The sequence below is a fragment of the Penicillium maclennaniae genome (assembly GCF_028827695.1).
Source record: "Penicillium maclennaniae strain IBT 15551 chromosome Unknown utg000001l:1.0-3280838.0:1.0-3283122.0, whole genome shotgun sequence".
Classification (NCBI taxonomy): Eukaryota; Fungi; Ascomycota; class Eurotiomycetes; order Eurotiales; family Aspergillaceae; genus Penicillium; species Penicillium maclennaniae.
This window is the reverse complement of record NW_026623213.1, coordinates 3,048,074-3,073,712: the sequence shown is the minus strand read 5'-3', so window position 1 is coordinate 3,073,712 and position 25,639 is coordinate 3,048,074. Positions and strand designations below refer to the sequence as shown.

Genomic DNA, 25,639 nt, shown 5'->3' with positions numbered 1-25,639 from the left:
CGAAAGCATTGTTGGAGCATCTTGACTTCTCATTGACTATAAAGTCGATTGGTATCACAATGTATTATTAAATAATGCTATGCTAGAATATCCGCATCGAAATGCCGCGGGTGATGCTATCTCCTAAAAGACAAGTTGTGAATGTGAAAGAGTAGTGAAATGCAGAGTTTCAGTGCACGCGCTATCCAACTCCATGACCGCCAAAAAAAGTATTATAGAAGAGGTGTGTTCGTGATCCACTCCGAGAAAGAGATTCATGCGGTCGTATCGTTATTCATGTGAGCGATAGAAGTGCAAAGTCATCCGCCCATGCCATCATGATTCATCTCATTCAATGTCCACGGCGAGGCAGTGGGCCCCGCGGACCATGGGGTATGACCGCGAACACAGTCGAGACATCTCACGATTTCTGTGCCGGTCTCAGTGATGCCTTCGACTGCACAGCTAGAGCAGATCTTCCTCCGTCCATCGAAATCTTCTTCCTGACTGAACAGATCTCCGTTGGGTGCTGTTACTGGTACATTGATGGTGCCGGGACAATCGACGGCATCGCACTGGCGCAAACAGATGAAACAGGCTCTTTCTCCACATAGGTCACAGTCTGCATATGCATCTAGGACGTGGCGAGTTGTGGGGCGTCTGTGACAGATGTGACACGGACGTAGCGCTGAGGCTGAATTTGATGGATAGGAGAGCGGCACGAGGGTCTTGGGAGAGACGGGCGGCGAGTAAGGGTCTAGCGGTGCAACGTAGGCGTTCGGTGAGAAGAGAGAGGTTTGCTGAGGGGTTGAAAATGAGAGGAAGGGGGTCTGGAGGTGTCGGCGTTTGCGAGGAAGGCACCGGGGTTGAAATGAACAGTCACCTCCTTCTGGGTGATGGGCCAGGGGTGAAGAGAAACCGACGTCACAGTTTGGATGGCCTACTCTAAATGGCACAAAAGATGACCTATGAAGCAAAATTAGTGAACTGATGTTGAGTGAACACCGACTAAAATTATAGGGTCAGAGGAATCAACAACGTACGGACGGGGCAAGGTTGCGGAGTCTTCATGGTCACGCTTGCGTTTTCTCCAGCAGGCAATGGAGTTTTGAGGCTCCGAGAAGCTAGGCATGAAGGAGACTGTAGAGGAAACCGGCCAATGTAGCAAAGGATCCTGCGCGAGGTGAATTGCAAGTAAATGAAAATAAAGCTCCTCCGCAGAGGCCGGGCACGGTACTCACCGCCCGCAGGCCATTGATGATTATGAGACGAGTGATTTACCCTTTTCTATCTGAGATAATGGGTTGCCTTGGTATCATGTGTCTTTAAAATTGAAAATGTGCACTTTATGTCTATATCTCTTTGCCATCATATCTTTCCTGATCTTGTTAGTTGAGGATGTCCACTGAAAAGTGTGTTAGCCCCGTTCTTGATGTGTTGTAATGGGACCATGACAATTTAAAGACTATATTTGGAAAGAGTAAGACAAGCTTACCTTTTAGTGTCTCGAATTAAAATCGGGTCTGAGGTTTTATACTTCAAAATACTTCAAAATTCGGTTCGACTTGAATGATCCCAACGACAGGTCTTGTGTTTAGATATGAAAGCCGTCGGCAAAGAATTTATCCTCTTTTTCAAACTTAGTCAGACACGTAATTCCGAGTGGATTTTTTTATCCTTCCCGACGAAGTCGTGAAATATCTTGCCCGATTGCTCCGAAGCAAAAACTCGCGATGACCCCGATACATTCACGGGTCTTGCGCAACCCTTTTCGGATAATTTTTTTATTACCTCGGGACAGACCACGAGGTATTATAGTCAGGTCGATCAGGAAGGATCTGGGTGATCGGTGATCCAGCTCGGGGCTCGGGATGCCGTAGCTGATACGGCACGGTCTCCAATGAACAGCCTCGTAGATCCTCTGAGAATCAGATCAATAGTGAATCAATCATCTTGGATCCAAGGGGATTCTCGACATGTGGGGCAGAGCAAAGTCAAATTGCCGATGGTCGGCAGTTGTCATTTCACAGGGAAGCAGTGTATATGACATACAGATTCCGAAGATAAAAGATCGATGATGGGGGGCGCTTGGCTATATGATGTGGTCTATTCTAGCTAGGTTCAATGCGTGTTGTAGACTTTTTATAGAAGACCTATAAGACCTAGAAAAGAAGTGCACTAGGGCATCAGTGCAGATGACTAGACAAGTCACCCATATCGGATCGTGGGGACGTGGGGAAGCCCGAGAGCCGGGCACAGCTCCCGATATTTGCTCCGAGCCTCAGCGCTGTTTATGATTCAAAACCCCCGAGCCATGGGTCCCTCACCGTAAGGGTAACAAGTTCTTGGTCGACATTTTTTGCGTAATCGGTTCCGATTGCGTCTCGCTGCTTTAATACTGCGCGACCCTCCGCCTTTGGTTCTCGGAGATAACCGAGATACCTTTTGAGATATCTTGGATGATTTTGGACGGAACTGGACTCCTGATCTCTTGGAACTTTCTGGGGCAATTCTGATCAGCGCTCATCGATCGCGCTTCCGCTCTGCAGTTCATTCGCATTTCCCTTGCATGACATGACTGCTGCCCTGTCCAACCCTCTTCATGGATGAGGGCTCCGACAAGGCCCCTCGGCGGAAGAGGGTCTCAAGAGCCTGCGACCGCTGTCGTAGTAAAAAGGTAAGTTGTCGCTCGATGCACTCATCAATGTCAGGCTAATCCGCGTTGTCCGAACCTAGGATAAATGTGATGGCGCGCGTCCCACTTGCTCCGCCTGTCAGGCTTCGGGCCAGCCCTGCTCCTACGACCCTCATGCGAAGAAGCGAGGTCTACCCGAAGGATACGTGCGCGGCTTAGAGAAGTTGTGGGCACTGTCCATATGTAACATCGACGGATTAGAAGAGGCCATGCTAGCCATGCTGGGAACAACCGCGGAATCGGCTGGGCGCCGCGACAAGCTGATGGCGGCTTGGACGGATGATGGGTCTTCGGAGAGCTTGCACGAAACTTGGAAGGCGAGCCGCTTGAACAGCGCGCTGGAGAAGATGCTTACCAATTCCGAGGTAACATCTACAACAGGGAAACGATCCCGGGACCCTGATGATCCCCAGGAAGGCCAGTGGCCAATCCGAGTTGGCAGAGAATCGACGCCCCTAGGTCCCGACGCGCCGCGGGTCGTCGGATCATCCGCTGTCTCTCCAGCTACCAAACGAGCTCGACTGGCACAGCAATCTGCAAGTCGCGATGCCACGACTAACGGCCGTCAGTCCGCGCTGCAGCTACCGCCTCAGACGTCTCAGTTGCTTGACATGTATTTCGCCGCCACTCACTCATGGTTCCCCATCGTCGCCAAACACAACATTCTCCGCGCTTCATACCTCTATGCCAATGCGCCCATCTCCGTCCAGACAAACTCACCTGGGTCTGGGGATCACGCTGCCCTCTGGGCAATCCTCAGCTACACTATCACGCAGTCCCGAAATGAACCGCGCACCGGCCCCGCTAGAACACCAACACTGTCTCTTGCCAAAGAATACTATTCGGTGGCTCGGAGTCTCATACCGTCCGAGAATGAACGCTACGAACTCGGCCATATCCAAGCATTACTTTTACTGACATTGGTGAACATGGGCTTGGAAGACTGGACGGCCGCCTGGCTGCTGAGTGGACAAGCAGTACGTATGGCTGTGGCCATGGGGTTGGGCTCTTTCAGTGATACGCGAAGGTCTGAAGAAGTTAAGCAGGGTAAAGCAGTCTTTTTGGGGTGCTTTGTCGCTGATTCCATGTTATCGTTTCGCCTCTCACGATGCCCTGCCATGTCTTCAAGTGATCTGGCCACGGTGGGCCTTTTGGAAGAGGATGGACTGGAGGAATGGAACTCATGGGTCGATGTTCTTCCCCCAACTGGGGCGTCGCAAGGAAAGAATCCCCCTCGGAGAGGGCCACTGCTGGCTTTGAGCTGCTTCAATCGTTTGGTGGAATTGGCAAGTGTTCTCAACAAAACAGCACGAAATCTGTCGATGGGGTATAAAGCGGACACGTTCGCGCAGCAATTGGTGATAGACCTGAAGCAGTGGGATGACAACCTTCCACTTGGATGTCGTTTGGTCGGACCAGAGAGTATCTACCCAGAACGACACTCGGCTCTATTACCGCATCAGAGCTACCTTGGCCTGACCTACGTTTCCACTCTGCTTTGGCTGTATTTACGCCTCATTCCTGGAGAACAAAGGCTGCATCGATCTCAGCGACCGGCAACGGAAGGGGCCAAGAAGCTTCTTTATCGAGGGTTGTCGATGATCACGCAGCATCTGGAGAATTTTCCCTTGTGTGGATTTCCTCCTTTGTTTGAAAATGCCCTCCGCATGATTTCTGAGCAAGCCTTCGCGCTGCGCCACATGGTTGATTCATCGGATAATTTCCCATTTGTGAAATGGGCCGAGGAGTTCAGACAGAAGGCAGCGGTGCTGATCCCTACATGGCCTGTATACGGATCGTTAGTGTCGGCGATGGAGCGCTCACAGCAGCCTAACGGTTTCTCTGGTGGTCAGCCTTCCTCCTATGCTCGAAGCCTGCCTGTCCCCACCATGCCAGCAGCAAGCTCTTCAGCGACGGCTATGCAAATCGGTGGTCCTCATGGGCTGGCCCCGCATGAACAAGAAAATTATATCCCCTCCATCAGGGGCATTAGTATTCCAGTGGACACACAATCCCTCACACCGCAGGACACAGTCATGGAAAATGCAGACCTCGGGGTGATGGATGTTCCCATGCAGCAGTCGATCATTTCAGAGAAAGGTATGCCGCGCAGGGCACCCGATGCAATTTATACCTCGGGACCTGGCCAACCACAACCTCGCACCCCTGACCCTTCCACTCCCAATACCATGATGTCTGGCATGGCTCCCGCCAGTGATCGTTCCGTTCCAGCTGGAGATCTCATGGGATTCAATCCTGCCGGTACAGGTGATCTCGATATGATCTTCAAAGATTTGGCATATTTGGACACCACTGAGTGGTCCAACAACCGTGAGGCTGGCCTTAGAGACTTTGGTTTCCTAGACGATAGTACCTTCCAGGCATTCTGTCATGACCCGGATCGATTAGTCGATTCTCAAACTTTGGTCCACCCGCCGTCGATCGCGGATATTTGGCCACCTCCGGGGTTTTTCCCGGAGACCTTCCAGCAGTCTTCCGACAAGTCGATGAATGTCTGAGGGCCCCTGACTTGAATTGAGCCTTGCTCCGATCAGTACAAGAAATTCAAGCTTACTCGCTCCAAGACTCTTCCACAGTCTTGTTCGGGTTCTGATTGGGCTGACCTCTCTTGACACTTTCTCGCCATTGAAATGGCTAATGCGACTCATTCCTCCACCTGGGCAAGATGGCCAGCAACATTTGTCTCGTCTGAGATAAGTACCAAGCTACTGTCTTAGTGTCCAAGCTTGGCTTTGCCAGACAATGTAGAGACATGATATCTTCGAATTTTCTTTTTTGGCCTATACAATGTATTTATATACCCGCACTGACGCTGTCATGCATCCTGGGGCGCCAATAATCGACAATTTATATATCAATATCTAGGGATCGAAATGATAATCTCTAGTACTGCCAGAAGAAGAGCAAACGTACTGTCATACTATCTTCAAGACTTCTATGAAGAGGTCCACATGAGATGAGAATGAATCATTAGAACTACAATGTACAGATCATTGTCGCTGCACATGCTTCTTAGTAAAGCTCAAGCCCACTTGCTGGCCACTGGTAGACACTCGTGGGACGCGTGCCACCCTCGCTACATCGAGAGGAGCACTGATCCTTCTACTTCTCACATATGTCTCCGTGGCTTCATCGGGGCGAGATAGATAGACACCTCTGTGGATGTGGCTTGCGGAGCGCGATCTTTGCCTGTAGGGACTCTATCGGTGCTGCAGTGGCCCCTCGCCGAAGGACGAGCGATCCGCGTAAGGTGCGACTTTCATCACTGGAATCACGGGAAGAAGCATCGAGCTGAAAGGAAACCCCTCAGTCCAGCCCCAGCCCCTGTCAAATCCAGGACTTTTGTTTACTCGGAGCTTATTCATACTCATTGTTCGAGCTATGTCTCAGTGCACGGGCAGCATCATCCTAGTCAGTGAAGGCGCTAATGATCTGTGTTTTACTGGAACATATATAGTCTTCGTCACGATGTAGAAGGCACATTGAGAGTTTCTTTCGTGTAGCTCCCAGGCCAGCTAGGATCTCAAAAAGCCAGACACAAAAAGGGACACTTGAGGGACATTCTGCAAAATTTTGTGCTGTCTCATTTCTTCCGTCAAACTAAGCAGGCCGATGCACGGCCACATCAAACTACACGGGTGTTGCAGGTAGAGTCTGTCTGCAGCCACGGCGTCAAGAGCACACAACTGTCCAATAGCTGGTGTAAGCAACGCTATTAAATAGATTGCGGCCTTCTCATCGACTTATTGTATTCATGATATCCAGTCTGGAGAATATAACTCCATGACACCGTGAACCAGGACTCGCGCCTTGCACATGACATTATTGCCTGAGGCGACAATCCTATGATCGTCAATCCACGGTTCGTGGACCACTTTTTTAACATTGCAAAACTCGAACTTGGAGCGGCTTGGCCTGGAAAGCTTCGCAAAAATGGCGCTATCTCGGCTTCGCAGGGTCTCTGAACCCCTGGCGATCGCTGGATCACCTCCTGAAACTTGACCGACTTCCCCCATCGATTCCCCATTTGCCACCCCACTCGTTGTCACTTCTGGCAGCCGATCCCTGGCATGCGCCTCGTCAAAAACCCGTAATCGATGACGCCGACCGTGGGGCGACGGGTACTCCTGAGCTCCTGTGCAGGCCTCGTTGGCTCCTGTCCCGCGTGCTTGATGATCCATCCTCAGTCAACGGAATCATCGGCCTATCGTTCTGATTCTCCCTGCACTGCGACCGAATCAACGTTGGCGCCTGCTTTGCCAGACCCATGGATCATCATGCTCCGCACGACCGTGGAAAAAGGGCGGTCGTCGTACCTGTTTGTCTCGATGATCGCTGTCCCTTTTTTCACGTTTCATCTAGGCGCTGCTGCCTTTTGATTTCCCATGGATTCCTGTCAATGTCGCTCTCCTAGCTCTGCTCTCTCTTTCCATTCTCCTAATACTCACATTCCTTATACTTATTTACTACGACCATGTTCAATTCTCCACGACGATGGGTCTTCGTCGTCTCTCCATTCCTTACCCTCATTCTAGTGTACTACATCCTCCTAGTCCCAAATACAACCCCAGCCGCCGTGCAGGCGGACACGAATACCGAGCAATCGTCACAGGCCGAATCAAGCACAATTGTCCTCGAAGGAGGTCAGCCAGTCCCCGAGATTGAGGAGCAGGGCAAAGGATCAAAGGCATTGGACCAGGACGAGAACCCCTGCGGGAAGCTGCGTCATGATATGGAGGATGTATTTGTAGTCTTGAAGACTGGTGCCACCGAGGCCCTCCAGAAGGTCCCTGTCCAGCTGCGTACCAGCTTCAAATGTGTCCCGAACTTTGCCGTCTTCTCCGATTACGAAGAGACTATCAATGGCGTCCGCACCTATGACGTCCTGAGCAATGTGACCGCGAAAACAATTCAAAATGAGCCTGAATTCGAGGTTTACGAACACCTTCAAAAGGTCGGCCGGCCAGGCCTGACCGATGCGGACTTTGGCGATGACGAAAATGGACCTTTCGGCAAAATGAACAACCCTGGGTGGAAGTTGGACAAATGGAAGTTCCTCCCCATGATTGATGGGGCGCTAGAAGCGATGCCCGATGCCAAGTGGTACATCTTCATGGAGGCGGATACCTACATTGTCTGGCAGAATCTGGTCAATTGGCTGGCCCACCTTGACCACACGCGCAGCTACTATCTTGGTAGTCCGATGCAGATTGGCGACGTCTTATTTGGATATGGTGGGGCAGGTATCATTCTCTCGCAGAGGGCGATGCAGCGTCTGCATAGCTACCGGTCCCAAAATCTGGAGGAGCTGGAGATCATGACTGCCAGTGAATGGGCTGGAGACTGTGTCCTCGCCCGAGCGCTACAAAACATTCACATCCCTCTGACGTGGGCCTGGCCCATGATGATGACCTCCCGCCCGTGGGAGATTGACCATTTCTCCGAGGGTTACGGTCGTCAGCCCTGGTGCTACCCGGTCATCTCGTACCACCATATGGACCCTCGAGATATTGAGGAGATGTGGCGGTTCGAGCGTGGCTTCTTCAAGAGTGGCAAGAATGCTCTTCTGCTTCACGCCGATGTTTATCGGACGTTCATCCACAACGGATCGCTCGCCGAGCGCGAGGACTGGGATAATTTGTCTCCGGCCAATATCGACTTTGATCCCCCCACGAGTCCCTCGGCTGAGGCATGTGCTGATGCTTGTTCCCAAAATTCAGATTGTCTCCAGTTTTCTTTCAACCACGAGGAGCAGACCTGCAAACACGCGTCCACCACGCTTGCCGGTGTCGCCACCAATGGCACCTACTCTGGCTGGATGACCCACCGTGTCCAGAAGCTCCTGAACACCTTCCAATCATCATGTCCCCAGGTCGAATATGTCTTTGACTGAGCATTTTCCTTTCCTCTTCAATTCTTCGAGCGTATTTTATATTGGGGTTGTATAAATATCATTCAGTCTTTGTACATATCTGTTTTCATTCTTTTACTGGGCATGGGGCGATCATCGGCGAGGCGTTATCTCGAGACTGCTTCATTTCAGTTACATGCTGTGCAGCCACTGACCATATGGACCGTTCACTTGCATTTCGCTCACACTTTCTTTGCTGGACTCAACCCAAACAGCCGAGAAGCTACCGGGATCCTATTAGAACAACAAATCAAACCTACAAATGAGCAACATTCATGTGCTACTCGAGAATTAAACAAGTGCTTAAGAATAGCTTAATACGCACTATGAAGATACTCAGAAGAAATAGTTACAGAAGTACGAGCCAGTCGCCGGAGCCATCTTATCAGTGACGCATCTTATCTGCGGGTTCTCACGCAGCGCTCGATGTTTGTAGTTGCTTGCGTCGCTCGACCAGCAACACTGGAGTGATGGTGAGGACGACCGCCGTGCAGAGGACGATGACTTGGATACCAAATACTAGACCAAGGCCATTGCGCACAATCCACTGGGGCTGGAAATATCCTACAGCGAAGCCGCCGCATGTGCGCCACATGTTCAGGATGGCGGACACGCAAGTGGACTGATTGGGGTACTTTTCCAGCGCGTAGGCCGTGATTGCTCTGTCAGTCGGGTTAGATGACTGATGAAACTTGATAGCCAAAGATTGAGACACTTACACGATGGTGGCGACCATACCGATGTTCACCATGATCCAGCCAAAAGCCAGTCCGATCCAGTGTTTGCCAAAATTTATGGTCAGGCCATAAATGAGTAGACCACAGGCCATGCTCCCAATTGGGACCCACACGCCGTGTAGACGGAGCTCGGTGCGCCAGTTGGCACTATGACGACGGTATATCCACTCATTGAAGAAGTGACCGAAAGCCCAGCCTGGAAAGAGAGTGAGATTTGGACTGACAGAACATCATGTTCCGACTTACCACAAAGTGCCCCGATCACACCAGCGAACCGCATAGACGACGCCTCGATCGTGTCGAAGAGATAGGGCGGGCTATGCAGGAAAGTGTCGATTGTTGTCGTGATGCCTGCGGCCTGTCAGCATGAGAGAATTGAAGGTGAATTGTCAACTGGACTTACCAATTGGCCAGGTAAATGCCACCAGGACAGTGAAACCTGCACATGTTTGTGATTAGTGGCTACAATCGCATGACAACCGAATTTTGCGAGCTCACCTGTCATCAGCAAGGGAAATTTGAACACATAGACAACAAGCTTCTGGCACCAAAATCCGAGCGTGGACAGCTTGGGCACGTTGGTGTTTCCGATGCCAAAGTACGAGCCAAGACGTGAGCCAGACGTCTTATCCGGTGCATAGTATGTCTCTCGGCCAAAAGCGAGAACCATACATGTAGACAGCCCATAAGCGGCAGTCAGGACCCCGAAAGAGTCGCGCCAATTTGTGCCAGCACCAATATAGCCTGCGAGCGCAGGCCCCAGGAACGGACCAACCAAGAACGTGGTGCCCCTGCTCCGGGTCAGTCGAGAATACGAGTCTGCAAGCATACTCCCTTGAAACTCACCATATGTTGATCATACGCGGCCATTCTAGGAAACGTCAGCATCAAAATATCCACCGCGCGAGAGAGAAATCACGTACCATGCGGCCTATACATATCATGAATTATAGGCAGTCCAATGACCTGTGGCACGGTACCGAATAAGCCCTGCAGCGAGCGAAAGACTGTAAAGGTTGAATAGTCATTGGAGAGAGTGGCGCCCAGCACCATGAACATCGCGATCACCTGAGGCCAGAGCCAGACGGGATAACTAGGGAGACGACAGCAGTCAACGCGCGTGTCCGGCCATTGACGTTAGCCCGAAAAGTGGTACCTACCGACCATAGGCTTCGATGAGTGGGACGGCGAAGACCCCACCGAAGCCCTGCAGCAGAATACCATAATTCATGCTTGTGGCCGAGTGGTCAATGGTGATCTTCCAGTCCATCGCCTGCTGGGTGATGAGCGTTGAGCCCCAGACCATTGCACTGGATAAGTCAATTTCCAACAATCCGTCAAGTTTACAGGGCACGTGCGTCTTACCCATCGGCGAGCAGGGAGCTTGACATGAGCGAGATGAAGAGTAAAGTCTTGCGTGTTGAGCTCCAATTCTGCGGGTTCCGAGGATCCATGCCACCGTCCTTGGCATCTTGAGTCTCATCGGACTGGGATAGACTGGCGGCGCTGTCCATCTCACGGAGTTCTTCGCACAAGTTTGGTTTTTCCATGACGAGCGTTTCTCTAGAGAACAAGATAGGCAAGGGGAATTGGTAGACAAAGGAGACTATTGAAACCGGGCAGAGATCGGATTTATGCAAAAAGGGACAACGTTCTAGATCGCACACATAGTTTCAGGAGAATATACAGCTCGCGTGGCTTTTGTCGCGCAGAGCCGAGAATTCTGGAAGATCAGATCTCTCCGATAGACCTGTCTTGAGGTCCCACACTCTCGGGGGATCCGAGAATAGACTGTCACCTAGCGTGGATTTTTAGATTTCGGGGAACATCACTAAGACCCGTCTCCACCGAACTCCATCTCCACTTTTGGTTCCAAATCTTGCATTGATCTCTCGGATATCCCTGCTCAACACGATGATGGTTGTGATAGTCCTACCCAAATCCCGCCCTCTCGTCCACAACTAGCTTCCAGGTGAAGTGTTTGGCGCTATGACTCGTTCTGTCTGCCGGCGATCAGCGCTACAGTGTAGGATAGCCCCCAGATCACCCTTGCGGGTGCATGCCCCATGTGATAGATTCGAATATGGGCTGTCGAGAGGGTTTGTGACCACTCACATATACCGAATCCCGAGTGAAAGCCTCATGGTGCCTTCCAATTCCGTGAAATCGTGCATGGTGGTGATGTGGTTACATGATCCTTGGTCATATTTACCTCGTAGATGACGCGAAGGAGGATTCCCGGCATCCCCCCTTCCATCTAGCATAGAGAGCAGACAAATAAAAAACGCATTGCTCCGGAGTTCAGCTACAAAAATCGTGCCTCTCCATTATTTATTCCCGATGTCTTTGCTGGAACGCTTGGTCAATCTATTGGGCCTTTCAAAGCCTGCCCCGACGTTGCCACCGGGGGCAGCATTGGCGGCGACGCTCACTGTGGTACGTGTAGCCTGATTGGGGAATGGAACATGCATTGAAAGATATGATAGCCGGCCTCGCTGGGATTTGTCCCTGTCGCAGTGCACTTTAAGCTCTTCGACGTGCTAGTACGGCATGGCGGACCGGCGACCGCGGAAGAAGTGGCCAACGAAGCCAACACGCTCATTACCGGAGATGAGGATAGAATCAGTTCGTGTCTATGCAGGATGATAGTGCATATTGCTAACGGTACCAGGTACTCTACTTGCCGGTATGCCGCAGCCTTGCAAAATGGGGAGACAATTCATTGCGATACTGACTGACTGTAGCGGATACCCTTTACATCATGGCCGGGCTGGGCCTACTTGATCGCGTGGACGAGAACGTTTTCCAGGCCAATGCCATCACCCGGCATATGGTGGCCATGCCCTCGGCTCAGCACGGAGCGGTGCATTTGTGGGTGGCTCTATTCTGTTCCCATCTTGTCCGATCGGCCACTGACCGTGACTGTAGCACGACCGAAGGGATGATGGCGGGCGCATTCTTCATGAAGAAGCTCCAGGCCACCCACTTTACATATCCCTTCCAGGAGGCGAATGGCCCCATTCAATATGCCTACGAACTGATGGGGAGAAGGAGTTGGCGCGACAGCATACGTACTCGATCATGGAGGCCCAGGGGCGGATGGATAGCTTCAACCAGTTTATGGTTGGCAAATTTCTCAATTCGGCACTTTTCCCGAACGCGTCGCGTCGTGGGGATACGATTTGCGCGATGCCCTGAGTCAACCGGGGACGGTGGCCATGGTCGACATTGGCGGTGGTCGAGGGGAGCTCCTCCTCGAGGTCCAAGCTGCCTATCCGCATCTGAGCGCGGAAAATTTGGTCGTGCAGGAGTTCAACACCGAGATCGATGATGTGCCCGGAGTGCGGCTAATGGAGTGGAACTACAAGGTGAGCGCGGAACAACCGATCCAAGGCGCGCGGATTTACTCGCTTCAGCACATTCTCCACAACCTGCCCGATCTGGACGCGGTGGCTTTGCTCCAGAAGATCTCCCGAGCCATGGCACCTACATCCCGACTGCTGATTATTGAGTACGCGAAGAACATGACCTATACCTCGCTGCACGCCAGTATGATTGCCCTGTTCGGGGGCCGTGAGCGCAGCGCGTCCGAATGGCGGCAACTTGCCAGTATCTCGGGTCTGCGAGTGACATTTGAAAAATATGTACGCGCGGGCGAGTCTCTGGTGGAGATGCGTCGGGCGGAGTAGAGATGGGGTTCTGGGTGGTTATTTTTTCTCGATGTATACCTCGGTAAATATTAGATACGAGGTACTAGATACCGAGATACGAGATACGAGATACTGGAGACTCATCAATAATCATTTGATATTTCATATTGAATACTAGGTGCTGAATAACTACCAAATACTCAAATACCTAGATCCTATATCCTAGATCCTCCCAAAATCAAATGCTCAATAATCAAGGCGAGAACCCCACGTACGAACTATAAATGAATCTTTCATGAGGGGAATGGTTCGTAAATGATCGACGCCTGATCGGTCACATCCGAGAATGCAATATATGCAAGCCATCGCCTTTGACTTTCCCCCATCTACGCCCTGTCGGATCTCGTCCGTTTTCCGCTCATCACATCACGACCCACGCTGTGAGCTCCAATTTGTGACACCAATCCTCGGTCTGCAAGAGACCCTCGAAGGGTGCTCTTCGTAACTTTTTTTTCTGCTTTTGGCTTCGAGTATTGCAGGTCTTCGGGTTTCCGCTGTTGAAGCGAGTCTGTGCCCCCTTGCATGATGCCGCATGGGCATTGCTTGGAGATGATTGCCACATTGGAAAGGAATGAGAACCACACATGGAAATAGGGCCTGGGGATGACCGGGGCCTTTTCAGCCGACCACTTTCAGGGCCCCAATTTTCACGCCAGGGCCTGCCAACATCCAGGAACAGCTCCATCGGGATCACAGAGAGACCTGCCGTTCGCGATATTGAGTTTTACTTCCTCGACCTCGCGGACGACTTGACCCGATTACTCGTTCTGCATCCCTTGTTCGCTTGTTCGCGTCTTTTCTTCTCTCCCCTGTTTGCTCCGGAGTCTGACCTGTACATTGCTCGTCTCTTGGGTCTCTAGAGTTTATCGGTGTTAGACTCCTTTCCGGTCACGGATGATCTGATGGATCTGTGCACTTAGATGTGTACATCAAGATTGTTCGTCACTTCGGTTCGTACCCAAATGTCATCCTTCTATTTGAATTGAACGCTCCCCCCGGTGTACTTCCCAAGATTCCAGCCCTCTTCTCCCCCCCCCCTTTCTTTCTTTTAAGCCCTTGCATTCCTCTATTATGGAAATCCCAAGGCCCAAGGAAGGAGATGTCGACATCGGTGAGTCTCGTGCGACTCCACTAATGTTCATACCATTGACAGCTTCTTCCAGGCACAGCCACATTCGATGCCTGCTGGGTAGGTCAAGATCCAATCTCCTGTGGCTGTAGCTGCTGATCATCTCATATCTAGGTTCTGACAGCGATCGTGGGTGTTGCACTGCTGTTTCGGTATGCAGTCAAGGCCTGGGTACGATGGGCTCTACCTCAAGTCACTGCCCCCGGCCGAGTCTGGGGGTATTGAAGATCTTTTCTTTCTGATAGCCTACGGCTTTGATCTGACCCATATGACCATGATCCAGATGAGGTAAGTGTTAATCGCCCTTCTTGCTTGTCTGCCATGTTCTGCGCTAACTGCCTCAAGTTCCAACTGGGGCTTGGGCCGTCATTACTTCTACTTGAATGCCACGGAACGATTCCATGCCATGAAATGGGATTTCATGTCCCAGCCCATCGCCGTGAGCTCGGCCATGGTGTCTCGCACCGGAATGATGTGGTTCTTGTTGACCTGCTTCGCCGCGAGCGATAAGAAGATCCGAATCTCCATCATTGTTTGTGCCATTGTCCAAATTGTCGTCAACATGGTCACGGTGGTGCAGATCATTGTCCAGTGTGGACCGAACCCGTATCGTACAGTATGTGCCGCTCTTCTTGTAATTCCCTCAGAGACTGACCGTTTAGGCCAATCGTGTTCTATTCTTCCACTATATGTGGACTCCTCTGCCTGAGGACGGCTCAGTTGTGTGCCAGTCACCCTTAGTCCAGACTACCGTGGGCTTCGTGCAAGGAGGTATGTTCCTAGAACATCTTGAATGTGAGCAAGACTTAACTCAACGTAGGTTTCAACAGCGTCATTGATTTCTTCTTGGGGTTTCTCGCTGCCATGGAGCTATGGCAATTCTTCCTTCGGACTCTAAACCGTGACCATCATGTGTCATTCTGGTCTCAATTCCGCAAGATCAACAGCACCGTTCGGTCCCGTCGGATCTGGCAGACTCTCACGTTGTGTGGTCCACTGATCCTTTCGGGCGCTGCCTCCATAGTCAAGACCTATGTGGGTTGTTCCGTGCTTTGCTGTCGATTATTGTTGCTAACTTAAAGGTTGCCTAGAAACTGAAGTCTTTGGGTGACCGTCTAGACTTTACTTATAACATTGTCTCTTTCGTCCTTTGGGTGAAGTGAGTTCTGCCCCTTCTTGGTACTCTGGATTCTTGTCTGACTCGTTGCAGAATCGAAAACTATAGCATCCTCATCGCCTCATGTGCGCCTGTGGCTCGGCTCTTCCTCCGTGCATTTGTCGACTCCCGCCGTGACGGTCGATTGGCTGGGTACTGGTCCAAGTCACGGTCCAACAATGGCGAGAATACGAATCACTCCAACGACACGGAGTTAAAGCGCCGCCGCAAAGACCACTGGATGGATTCGGCGACGGTGACCAATTGGGACGAAGAAAGTCCTATTCCAAACTGGAGTAACAACGAACGCTCCGAGAGCCGGATTTCAAGGGCTCAACCTCCTGAGAATCCTAGTGATGGCGTTACGGTTAAGACTGATATAACCGTACAGGTGGATGACGACCGGTCCGTCTCTTCTGGTGGCGCGCGGCTTTTGCCAGATGGTGGTGAGCCTCCTCGCAGGCATGAGAACCGAAGATCCGGTTGAAAGAATGCATACCGTGATGTGACATGTGTAGCTCAAAGCGAGCGTAAATAATGTAAAAAGTCATTTGTCGAGGTTTTGTTGATCAGTCGACACCCCTCTGCCGGGGTTTATTTTCCCACAGTATATGGCCACACTGAAACGGCTTCTCTAATAAAATCGATCTACAATGAATAATATCCATTCTCCGTATCTCCACTCTCCTCTTCCTAAAGGCCTGTACTTTTATCTCCAGTCTGCAGTGAAATGACATAATCCCAATCTCCACGTGATGATAACCCGGCTCAGTCTGTCAACGAAAGCCGATCAAGTCCATTGCACCATGGCTCTGCCGACGATCAGGAGCAAGGCATTCCCCTACCGAAGGGGCTCCAATGCCTCCGAAAATGACTTCTTCGATATTGACGACGAGCCCATTGTGGCCCTGGTCAAGCGCCAATTTCGGCGTATCCGCACCTGGGTGATACTTGCATTGTTCGTCCTATTTATTATGTGGCGTCATCGTGAAAAACCGCCGTCTTCTCTGCTACCACATATTCATTATGATGAGATCGACTGGTCACGTTATGCCTATACTACGTACGCCACCTCCGAGACCTACTTGTGCAATGCCGTGATGGTCTTTGAGGCCTTGCAGCGATTTGGATCTCGGGCGGAGCGTGTGCTGTTCTACCCGCAGGATTGGGATTTGGTAGTGGAGAATGAGTTTGATCGCATAAGCCAGCTACTCCTCATGGCAAGGGACGATTATGATGTGCTGTTGCACCCAGTGTTTATAGAGGGAATCAAGACGGGGGAGAAGGTGCGCGAAACTCGCAATACTGCGTGGAATGGATCAATGCTTAACTTTTCGCTTGAACAGGAGCCTCGCAAGCCTCGTGGGACACGAGCACTGCCAAATTATCTGCCTTTGGTGCCGTCGAGTACGAACGCGTCATCCACCTCGACTCGGATATCACCCTGCTGCAACACATGGACGAGCTGTTCTTTCTCCCTCCCACCACCATCGCCATGCCTCGCGCATACTGGTTATTGCCGCATACGAAAACTCTCTCGTCCCTGTTGGCCGTCATCCAACCATCCTACCGCGAATACACTGCTCTGACCGATTACCTCAAACCGGTCCAAGCCGGCCAAATTGAAGTGAACTTGACAGATATTCGGTATGACATGGAATTGCTGAATGACCGGTATGGTGACAATGCATTGGTGCTCCCCACCGACCGTATGGTCTCATTTCGGGTGAATTTCGCACCAAGAATCACAGAACATACCTCGGCAATGATCACGAGGCGTGGAATCCCGATCTTGCCCTGGCTGAGGCAAAATTCGTGCACTTTTCCGACTGGCCGCTGCCCAAACCATGGATCATGTGGCCACAGGAGATCCTGGCAAAGGTGCAGCCAGCCTGTGACAAAGATCCAGGGACGCCTAATGAAAGCGGCTGTCGTGATCGGGAGTTGTGGAGGAAGCTGTACGATGATTTCCGGCGGCAAAGAAAGGTATGAGTCGTACACACAGCTCCTTTCGATTTACTGATTCGTTGTAGGATATTTGCAAGCTGTTGAGTTATCCGGCCCCCGTTTAGACTGCGGATTTTTGGGTCCGCTCCGGGATTGTATAGTATTGATGGACTAGAATACCAAGGCATGGCGTCTTAAGCGTTTCATTATGGGGCATTTTCAAAAAACTTAGCATCTAGTATATCGACCTAGATACAATTGTACATTAAATGAGCTTGATCCATGAAATGATCAGATACGAGGTGAAACTTGACTCACAAGATGGGTATAGAGCAGTAGACAGTATCAAGTCGAATCATCCAGATATCGTGAACAGTGGATCATTTCAATCGAGAAATGCTCAAACATCAATCTTTGTACATTCATTAGGCATACCCCATGCCCTTCCTCCACCACATCCATACGCCTTTCTTCTCCATGCAATTCCCAAACTCTTTTACACTCTCAACCTCTGACAATCCTGCGTCGTCATCTTCCGCGGGCTGATCTGTTGCCTCATGCGCCAGAGGACCTGGTCTATTCACCAACTGGAAATCCTTATAGCGCAGCTTGCGAACTTCCCCGACCCATGACTCGACTTGAGCCTGGTCCCGGCCCTCGACGTACATGATGCCTGGGCAGCCACCGGAGCGGAGGAGCACATAACATTGGTGTAAGTCGGCCGCGCGCTTCAAGGCAGCCACCTTTTTGCGAGAAGTGATATGGTGCGTGCGAATTAGAGCATTGTAGAGCATTCTGGGGTGAAGGCTAGAATACCTTCACGTGGACATGTATGGGAATTATATGAAGGACTGCTCCACGCGATTCTGGTACGAACCCGGCAAAATTTAGCTTGACTTGGCTGTTTCACCGCCTGACCCTCGAGATGATTAAACTTCCTTCTCGAGCTCTTTCCGCTGATATTGCTATATGTATTTTCAGGCACCGCCTGAGGCGGATCTCAGATGTGAATATGGTGCAAAGCTCTCTCGCGAAAGCTGAGCAAGACCTTTTGGTCCATTTTCTTGGATCGGCTTTAAATGTTTGTGTTCTCCCTATAATAAGTTACTGGATCTTCAATTCTACATTTGATTTATTCTAAATTTGATTCAATCCCCTAAGTGATAGCTTCATAGCGGGATGAATTCGTTCTCGGTCTTTTGCTTTGATTTTTATCTTGACAGATCGCACCGAGATATGATCTTTTCGGCCTCTGGGAAAACTCATAAGAGGAAGTCGCACGAAACGTTTCCAGTCCTTTCTATGATATCAGAGTGACGGTTGACATTGACAAGAGGGTTTTGCGAATTTCAGCCGTCGACTCGACCTAAGTATGGTTATTTCCGCCTGTTATATTAGATCTTTCATGTCTAACTTGCTGATTCATCTATATTGTTCACGCTGATCTCAGGCAGTATATTGTACTACCCATTATTCTTAGATAGTCGGTTTGGTTGGTGTAGTGAATATATTTACTGATCCTTGGACTATCTATAACGGTCCATAGAGTCATATAAAAGTTCAGGTGTATCTTGATCGAGCGAATTATATACCTTCCAAGGTAGTGTTCCTTGCTGGTGCATAATATCCCCAAGACGCCGTCAAACTCCACTAGGTTTTTGTAGACATCCCTAGACTCTTTTCTAATAACATCATTTCAATACATATTCTTGGTGAGGTTACAGAAGGCCGAAGAATATTCGGCATATACACAGAACATATTGTTCTGCCTAAGGTGTCCAGGTGTCATATGCGTCTTTTGCTTTTCTTGGCCCCAATCTATCGGAGAAAAAGAGTGACAGCTTTTGCGTCAGAGTCCATCTACCAGATCAGGCTTCTGTCGACGCCCCACCCTGAAATTTCACCCTATCGCATCTCTGCATTTACCATTGAATCTGACGAGATAACCGCCCAACTCGTCAACGCAGAGCAACCTGGGATCGTGTTGGGTAAAGCATGGCTTACGAGTGGGCATAGTGGTGGAGTCAGTCTCCTCTTGGCTTCCCTTTTGTGTCGAACCGTGTCCGCGGATTCCGCGGGGAGCGCCCACTGTTGCCTCTGTTTCGCGGTCGGGGTTCCATCGACTTTCCAGACTTGGTCAAAGTACCGCGATTTCCGACTCCACCTGTTCGGGCCCCTCATGGCCCCGTTCAATACGTGCTTCTGATTGGGATTGTCCTCCGCCGTGTCGACTACGGCTCTTTATTTCTTGCAGGCCTAGACTGGGTCCTAGCAAAAGATTGGCCGAAATGACGGGGGATCCATCCTAGGGCTTGGCTTCCTCGTGCGGTCTCGATCTGGGTTTGTATAAAAGACGGCCCTCGCTCGTCTTCGTCTTTCCCAGGCAAAAATATGCAGTAGATCTCCTGCATATCATCGCACAGTTAATAGCGTTGGAACATGCCCGGTCCGCTTCACGCGCGTACTCATCCCTCATTTGTTTCTGGCCAGGAAGCCTCGACCGAAAAACATGGCCCGAGGGTGCAGATTTCCCACGAGGATGAGGATGCTCTCGCCGATATTCACCGCACACTAACGGAGGGAAGTCTTTCGGGCGTGCATCTGAATTATCCAGAACCTCATTCGTCATTTGACAAATTCCTAGAGGAACAGGTTCGCGGGGGCAAGAAACGCTCTAATTTAGGTGTCTGCTTCCAATCAGTCTCGACCTGGGGCGAGGGTGATGGCCACACCAGAATAAAGACCCTTGGCATGGCTTTATGGCGTACGTTCACCCTGCAGGATATCTATGAGTGGACCATTCAGCCTTGGCTTTCATCAAAGAAGCCCCAGCAAGGACGCCCTATCATTCGAGACTTCTCGGGCGTAGTCGAGAGCGGAGAGATGATGCTGTAAGTAGAAGTAGCCTTTTTAGCGGAATGATACATGTTTACCTTATGCCTCAGCGTTTTAGGTTGTCCCGGAGCTGGATGCTCGACCTTCCTGCGCACCGTTGCTGGCCACCACTCTTCCTTTCTGCGGGTGACGGGATCAATTGAGTATTCCGGTCTGAGCCCAGATGAAGTTCGAAAACACTACCGCAGTGTAGTAGCCTACGTTCCCGAAGACGATGTGCATTTCCCGACCCTTAATGTGCGACAGACCCTTGAGTTTGCATTGAGGAGCAAGACTCCCAAGCGCTTCCAAGACCGAATTCCCAAGTATCTCGAGATCTACGGTCGAGTTTTCGGTATGACCCACACAATGAACACCCTCGTGGGCAACGAGTACATTCGAGGTGTCTCGGGTGGTGAGCGCAAACGAATCTCCATCATTGAATCCCTCGCCACGGATTCATCCGTGACATGCTGGGATAATTCGACTCGTGGGCTGGACGCCTCCTCTGCCCTGGACTATGTGCGCAGCTTGCGCATCATGACAGACACTTGTGGTAAGGCCACCTTGCTCACTTTGTACCAAGCCTCTGATGCAATCTACGAACTGGTGGACAAGGTACTTCTGATCGACGAGGACGAATGCTGTTCCAGGGCCCAGCCGGCGAGGCCAAGCGGTATTTTGAGGACCTCGGATACGAAAGTGCCGAAATGCAGACCATTTCGGATTTTCTGACCAGTATCACGGTCCCGGAGAGACGACGCTTCCGCGCAGGCTGGGAAGACCGTGCTCCGAAGGGGGCAATTGAGCTGGAGACTGCATTCCGACAGAGTGCGGCATTCAAGAACCTCGAAACATCGGTTGAAAAGTACGATGATCAGCGAAATAGCGACAAACCCAATGGAGCTTGCACATCCGACTCAGAGTCTAACAGTGTGGATGACTTCAAGCGTACTATGCAGAGCGAAAAATCTCGCTTTGTCTCATCCAAGTCTCCTTACACCATATCGCTCTTCCGTCAGATCGTTCTTTGCGCCCAGCGACAAATGTGGCAGCTCCGGGGCCACATGGGCCCACTCTACATCAAGTTGATATCTGCGGTAGTCTATGGCCTCCTGATTGGGTCCATGTTTTATGATCAGCCCCAGACTACCGACGGCATGTATTCGCGTGGTGGTGTGCTCTTTTACTCTTCTATCTTACTCGCCTGGCTACAGATGTCCGAGCTTGAAGAAGCGATGCAGGGCCGAGATATTATTAGTCGACAGAAAAAGTTTGCCTTTGTGCGGCCTAGTGCCGTTTGTATGGCTCGAGTCGCACAGGATATGGTGGTAACTGCATTGCTGACCTTGCTATATCTTATTGTCATGTACTTCCTGTCGGGGCTGCGATCCGATGTGAGTTGAGATCATATCTTTCCCTCCTTCAAGATTCTTACGCAGTGACAGGCTGGTCCATTCTTTATCGACTTCCTCTTCATCTACATGTGTACAATTTGTTTGACAGCGCAGTTCCGAGTCCTTGCGGCCTTGTCTAATAATTTCGAAGTTGCTTTGCGATACTGCGGAGTGTCTGTGCTTTTTTGCGTCGTGTTTGGTGGCTATGTCTTGTCTCTTGACAAAATGATTCAGGACGTTCCTTGGGTTGGATGGATAGCCGTAAGTCGTCCCGTCTTGATGGCAATATATGATGCTCAAACTAAGCTTTTCAGTACACAACACCCGCTTTGTACACCTATGAATCGGTCATGGCCGCCGAGTTCCACAATGTCAATTTTACTTGTGCAACCGGATCGATCATTCCAGCCGGATCCAATTACACCGATGTCGCTTACCAGACCTGTGCATACGCTGGCAGTCAGATAGGCAGCACAGTGATCAATGGAGATGACTATTTAGCAGCACAATTTGGATTTTATTATAGCCATGTGTGGCGCAATTTTGGCATTCTCTGCCTGTTTACAGTCGCTTTCATCGGGCTCACGTGTTGGCTGAGTGAAGTGATGGAATGGGAATTGACTGGTGCTGGCCCGATTCAGTATAAGAGTAATTGTCACTTACTCAAGCGGAAGCATGGAACCTGTAGCGACGAGGAGAACAGTCCTGTCCCTGTGGACCCCAGATCTCCCCGTGCCGAGAGTTCTTTCGGTCCTTCCGGACAATCTCTATCTGGTACTGATTCCACATTCACCTGGTCGGACCTTGGGCTCGATGTACAGGTTGGAAAAGAGACGCGAAAGTTATTGGACAATGTGTGTGGCTATTGCAAGCCAGGAAGTCTTACGGCTCTTGTTGGAGCATCGGGTGCAGGGAAGTCGACTTGTAAGCGATAAAAATCCTCTGGAAATCCACCAGAAGCTGACTCAATTTTCTAGTGTTGACTGCGCTTACCCAAAGACAAAGTGCCGGTACCTTGACCGGCTCAATGTATGTGGACAGTGAACCGATCAATAAGTCTTTCAATCGGCAGATTGGATACTGCCAGCAAATGGACATCCACGATGAAAGCAGTACTATTCGTGCGGCTTTTGAATTCTCTGCTCTTCTCCGACAGCGCCATGAAACTCCCATAAATGAGAAGCTGGCCTACGTGGAGACAGTCCTGCACACTTTGGATCTGATTGAATTGCAAAACGCGATGATTGGGTCATTGGATATTGAGAAGAGAAAGCGGGTTACGATCGGAGTCGAGCTATGTGCCCGCCCTCGGCTGCTTTTATTCCTGGACGAACCGACCAGTGGACTTGATAGTCAGGGTGCGACCAACATTGTGGCCCTGCTTCGTCGTCTTGCGAACCAAGGATTGGCCATTCTTTGCACCATACACCAGGCCAATCAGCAACAATTTGAAGAGGTAAATCCCAGTTCGTACAGGTGCTAGTCAGAGACTGACATAGGTAGTTCGATCGCGTCCTTGCCTTGAGCCCTGGTGGAAGCACTTACTATTTCGGACCGGTCGGCCAGTCTGGGAAAGCTATCTTTGATTATTTCAAAAAGAACGGCCATTGCCCCCAGATGGTCACAAATGCTGCAGACTTCCTCATCGAAGTGGTTGTTGGGGGCACTAAAGTTGATTCAGAGAGCCAGGTCAATTGGGCCTCGATCTGGCGAGACTCCGAAGAGGCTGAGCATATCATTAAAGAGATCTCCGCTATTCGAGCTCACCATGACAAAAGCCGAGGAAACTTGGCTACACCATCTTTGCCCCCTCTTCACCAGCAGGTTATGTTACTTACACAGCGAACTTGTCGTCAATTCTGGCGTACGGCTGAGTACCCATACTCGAGAGTTTACGCATCATTCCTCCACGCACTCGTCAACGGCCTTACTTATCTCCAAATCGGAAATAGTAAGACCGATCTTCAGTCGAAGGCTTTCTCCGCATTCTTGGTCTTGATGCTGGTTCCCGAATTCATCAACGCCATTTCCATGCGTTTCATCTTGAATCGTGATATCTGGCTGGCACGAGAAGGACCCAGTGGAGTGTACAGCTGGGTCGCGTTCAGCACTGCACAAATCATCACAGAGATCCCTTATGCTATTGTCAGCGGGGTGATTTTTTATGTAATGTACTATTTCATGGTCGGACTTCCTCTCGGATTTGCAGCAGGATACAGTTTCCTGATGTTCTTTCTCTTCTTCCTATTTGCTACTTCATGGGGCCAGTGGATTGCTGCTTTGAGGTGAGTGCTGAATAATTATTTAGCCTCGATCTTCCTAACCTTGTCTTAGTGCTGATTCAATGGTGGCGGCTACTCTCATGCCCTTCTTCATTATCATGTGCGAGCTCTTCAATGGCATCTTGCGTCCTCACGAGCAGATGCCTGCGTTTTGGAAGTACACCATGTACTATATCACGCCTTTCACATACTGGATTGGAGGTGTTTTGACCTCAGTCCTTCGCGGAACTCCAGTAGTTTGTAATGAGAGCGAATTGACCCTCTTCGAAAGCCCACCGCACATGACTTGTGGTGATTATGCCAGTCCTTGGCTCACTTCCACGGGGGTCGGGTATCTTTCGAACCCGGAAAGCAGCGGAATTTGTGGATATTGCGAGTACAGCTATGGTGATGATGTAAGCTTTGGCCTGAAACTATTACGAGATCTGAAGCTAATTTGAGAAGTATCTTTCTGGAATTGGGCTAGATGACTCGGTCATCTGGCCGTACTTTGGCATTTTTCTTGCCTTTACTATTGCTAACTACTTGATGGTGTATCTCCTAGTGTACTTACGATCCGTCGCAAAATGGCGGTCAAAGTGATGTACGAAATTCGAATATAGAATTTGCGTTCTTTCAATTCTTAAAAAAGTATTCATTGTGCCAGATAATGACACCATTTATGACAGCTGCCATTGGGAACTATGTGCATCTGTAAGCCTCGTTCATTCGGGGTCATGTGCTAGCATTACCTTTTATTTTCTTATCGATGAGCTATCGTCTTGTGTTATTGCGCTGCCCTGTAGACATGAGTTGACTCTATAGAATGAAAGCTTCACGTCCATTCTATGATGTTAGTCGGCATGTCCATAGTACATCAGGGTGCTCGATGATCTCTTGCCCTTGAAATGAGATTCCACAGTGTACTTTGAAGACCTAATTATCCCCTCTTTCGACTTTTCTGTGCTTCTTATATTCCTATCTGGTTAGATAAGCGAAAAAAAGATGATGCCACCCAAGACGTCTAGACTTACGAATAACTCACTTATCCGATTGAAATATCTGACATAATATTGCGTTGAGGCTCAGGGACCGCGAAGAGACCGGATATAAATCTAGAATTAGATACGGAAGTCTGAGTAATTAATTGTAGTAAATTGATAGTCCTTCTTTGTAAAGGAATACCAAGGACTAGCGGTGAAGATTTACCCCGTAGTGTAATAAGTAAGTCTCGGACCCGATTTGTACTCAAGTCGAGAGGGTATCCGAATAACTTAGACTTAGCAAGGATCAGTCTTGCTTCTATTAATACCAAACTCTAGTCTAGACATCCTTCCTTACTTAACCACAGGCCTTCTACCCTGAACACGTAGATTCTTTACATTTTTGGAATAAAAGAATTATGTGGAAGACATAGACACATTTATCGCCAAGAATCAATAAATCCCTTAGTATGTGATCAATTGTGTATAATAATAATTGTATTTGGATACATATAAGCCAACAATAGATCTACGAAGAGAGATAATATTAATGATCAGTAAAAGGTAATATTTCTATATTATTATGATAAGTGTAAAGAATCTACGTGTTCAGGGTAGAAGGCCTATCAGTTAGGTAAGGAAGGATATCTGGGTTTAAGTCTAGTATTAAAAGAAGTAAGACTGATTCTTACTAAGTCTAAGTTATTTAGAAACCCTCTTATTTTAAGTACGAACCGGGTCTGAGACTCGCTTATTATATTATAGAGTAAACCTTTATTATTAGTCCTTAGTATTCCTTTATAACTATCTCCCCTTTTAGAGGCGACGGGCCCCAGAGG

At 49.9% G+C, this 25,639-nt stretch overlaps 9 protein-coding genes across 9 annotated transcripts; 6 read left to right on the top strand and 3 right to left on the bottom strand.

The window, feature by feature from the left end:
• Nucleotides 1-299: 299 nt before the first annotated feature.
• On the bottom strand, nt 300-1,111 carry N7477_001176 (uncharacterized protein; the record flags this gene model as incomplete). The annotated part of the gene is made up of 2 exons (XM_056962839.1): nt 300-945; nt 1,023-1,111. The coding sequence occupies 2 exons, from the start codon at nt 1,109-1,111 to the stop codon at nt 300-302; spliced, it is 735 nt and encodes a 244-aa protein (XP_056827842.1).
• Nucleotides 1,112-2,581: 1,470 nt separating this feature from the next.
• N7477_001175 (putative C6 transcription factor) lies at nt 2,582-5,193 on the top strand (the record flags this gene model as incomplete). The annotated part of the gene is made up of 2 exons (XM_056962838.1): nt 2,582-2,656; nt 2,716-5,193. 2 exons carry the CDS (start codon nt 2,582-2,584, stop codon nt 5,191-5,193), a joined length of 2,553 nt encoding a protein of 850 aa, XP_056827841.1.
• Nucleotides 5,194-7,169: 1,976 nt separating this feature from the next.
• On the top strand, nt 7,170-8,588 carry N7477_001174 (uncharacterized protein; the record flags this gene model as incomplete). Its single annotated transcript, XM_056962837.1, has 1 exon — nt 7,170-8,588. One exon carries the CDS (start codon nt 7,170-7,172, stop codon nt 8,586-8,588), a length of 1,419 nt encoding a protein of 472 aa, XP_056827840.1.
• A 430-nt stretch (nt 8,589-9,018) lies between these two features.
• Nucleotides 9,019-10,893, bottom strand: N7477_001173 (putative MFS transporter; the record flags this gene model as incomplete). The annotated part of the gene is made up of 8 exons (XM_056962836.1): nt 9,019-9,268; nt 9,326-9,539; nt 9,590-9,701; nt 9,747-10,134; nt 10,190-10,214; nt 10,267-10,436; nt 10,504-10,653; nt 10,709-10,893. 8 exons carry the CDS (start codon nt 10,891-10,893, stop codon nt 9,019-9,021), a joined length of 1,494 nt encoding a protein of 497 aa, XP_056827839.1.
• A 790-nt stretch (nt 10,894-11,683) lies between these two features.
• Nucleotides 11,684-13,032, top strand: N7477_001172 (putative O-methyltransferase; the record flags this gene model as incomplete). Its single annotated transcript, XM_056962835.1, has 6 exons — nt 11,684-11,779; nt 11,830-11,968; nt 12,015-12,029; nt 12,088-12,214; nt 12,272-12,396; nt 12,461-13,032. 6 exons carry the CDS (start codon nt 11,684-11,686, stop codon nt 13,030-13,032), a joined length of 1,074 nt encoding a protein of 357 aa, XP_056827838.1.
• Nucleotides 13,033-14,124: 1,092 nt separating this feature from the next.
• Nucleotides 14,125-15,825, top strand: N7477_001171 (uncharacterized protein; the record flags this gene model as incomplete). The annotated part of the gene is made up of 8 exons (XM_056962834.1): nt 14,125-14,164; nt 14,217-14,242; nt 14,343-14,470; nt 14,528-14,798; nt 14,845-14,953; nt 15,003-15,217; nt 15,274-15,341; nt 15,393-15,825. The coding sequence occupies 8 exons, from the start codon at nt 14,125-14,127 to the stop codon at nt 15,823-15,825; spliced, it is 1,290 nt and encodes a 429-aa protein (XP_056827837.1).
• A 319-nt stretch (nt 15,826-16,144) lies between these two features.
• On the top strand, nt 16,145-17,410 carry N7477_001170 (uncharacterized protein; the record flags this gene model as incomplete). Its single annotated transcript, XM_056962833.1, has 4 exons — nt 16,145-16,481; nt 16,685-17,012; nt 17,090-17,324; nt 17,372-17,410. 4 exons carry the CDS (start codon nt 16,145-16,147, stop codon nt 17,408-17,410), a joined length of 939 nt encoding a protein of 312 aa, XP_056827836.1.
• Nucleotides 17,411-17,710: 300 nt separating this feature from the next.
• N7477_001169 (uncharacterized protein) lies at nt 17,711-18,079 on the bottom strand (the record flags this gene model as incomplete). The annotated part of the gene is made up of 1 exon (XM_056962832.1): nt 17,711-18,079. The coding sequence occupies one exon, from the start codon at nt 18,077-18,079 to the stop codon at nt 17,711-17,713; it is 369 nt and encodes a 122-aa protein (XP_056827835.1).
• A 1,645-nt stretch (nt 18,080-19,724) lies between these two features.
• N7477_001168 (putative ABC multidrug transporter) lies at nt 19,725-24,420 on the top strand (the record flags this gene model as incomplete). Its single annotated transcript, XM_056962831.1, has 9 exons — nt 19,725-20,176; nt 20,231-20,777; nt 20,813-21,556; nt 21,608-21,817; nt 21,871-22,480; nt 22,534-23,012; nt 23,060-23,841; nt 23,891-24,233; nt 24,283-24,420. 9 exons carry the CDS (start codon nt 19,725-19,727, stop codon nt 24,418-24,420), a joined length of 4,305 nt encoding a protein of 1,434 aa, XP_056827834.1.
• Between the last annotated feature and the right edge of the window lie 1,219 nt (nt 24,421-25,639).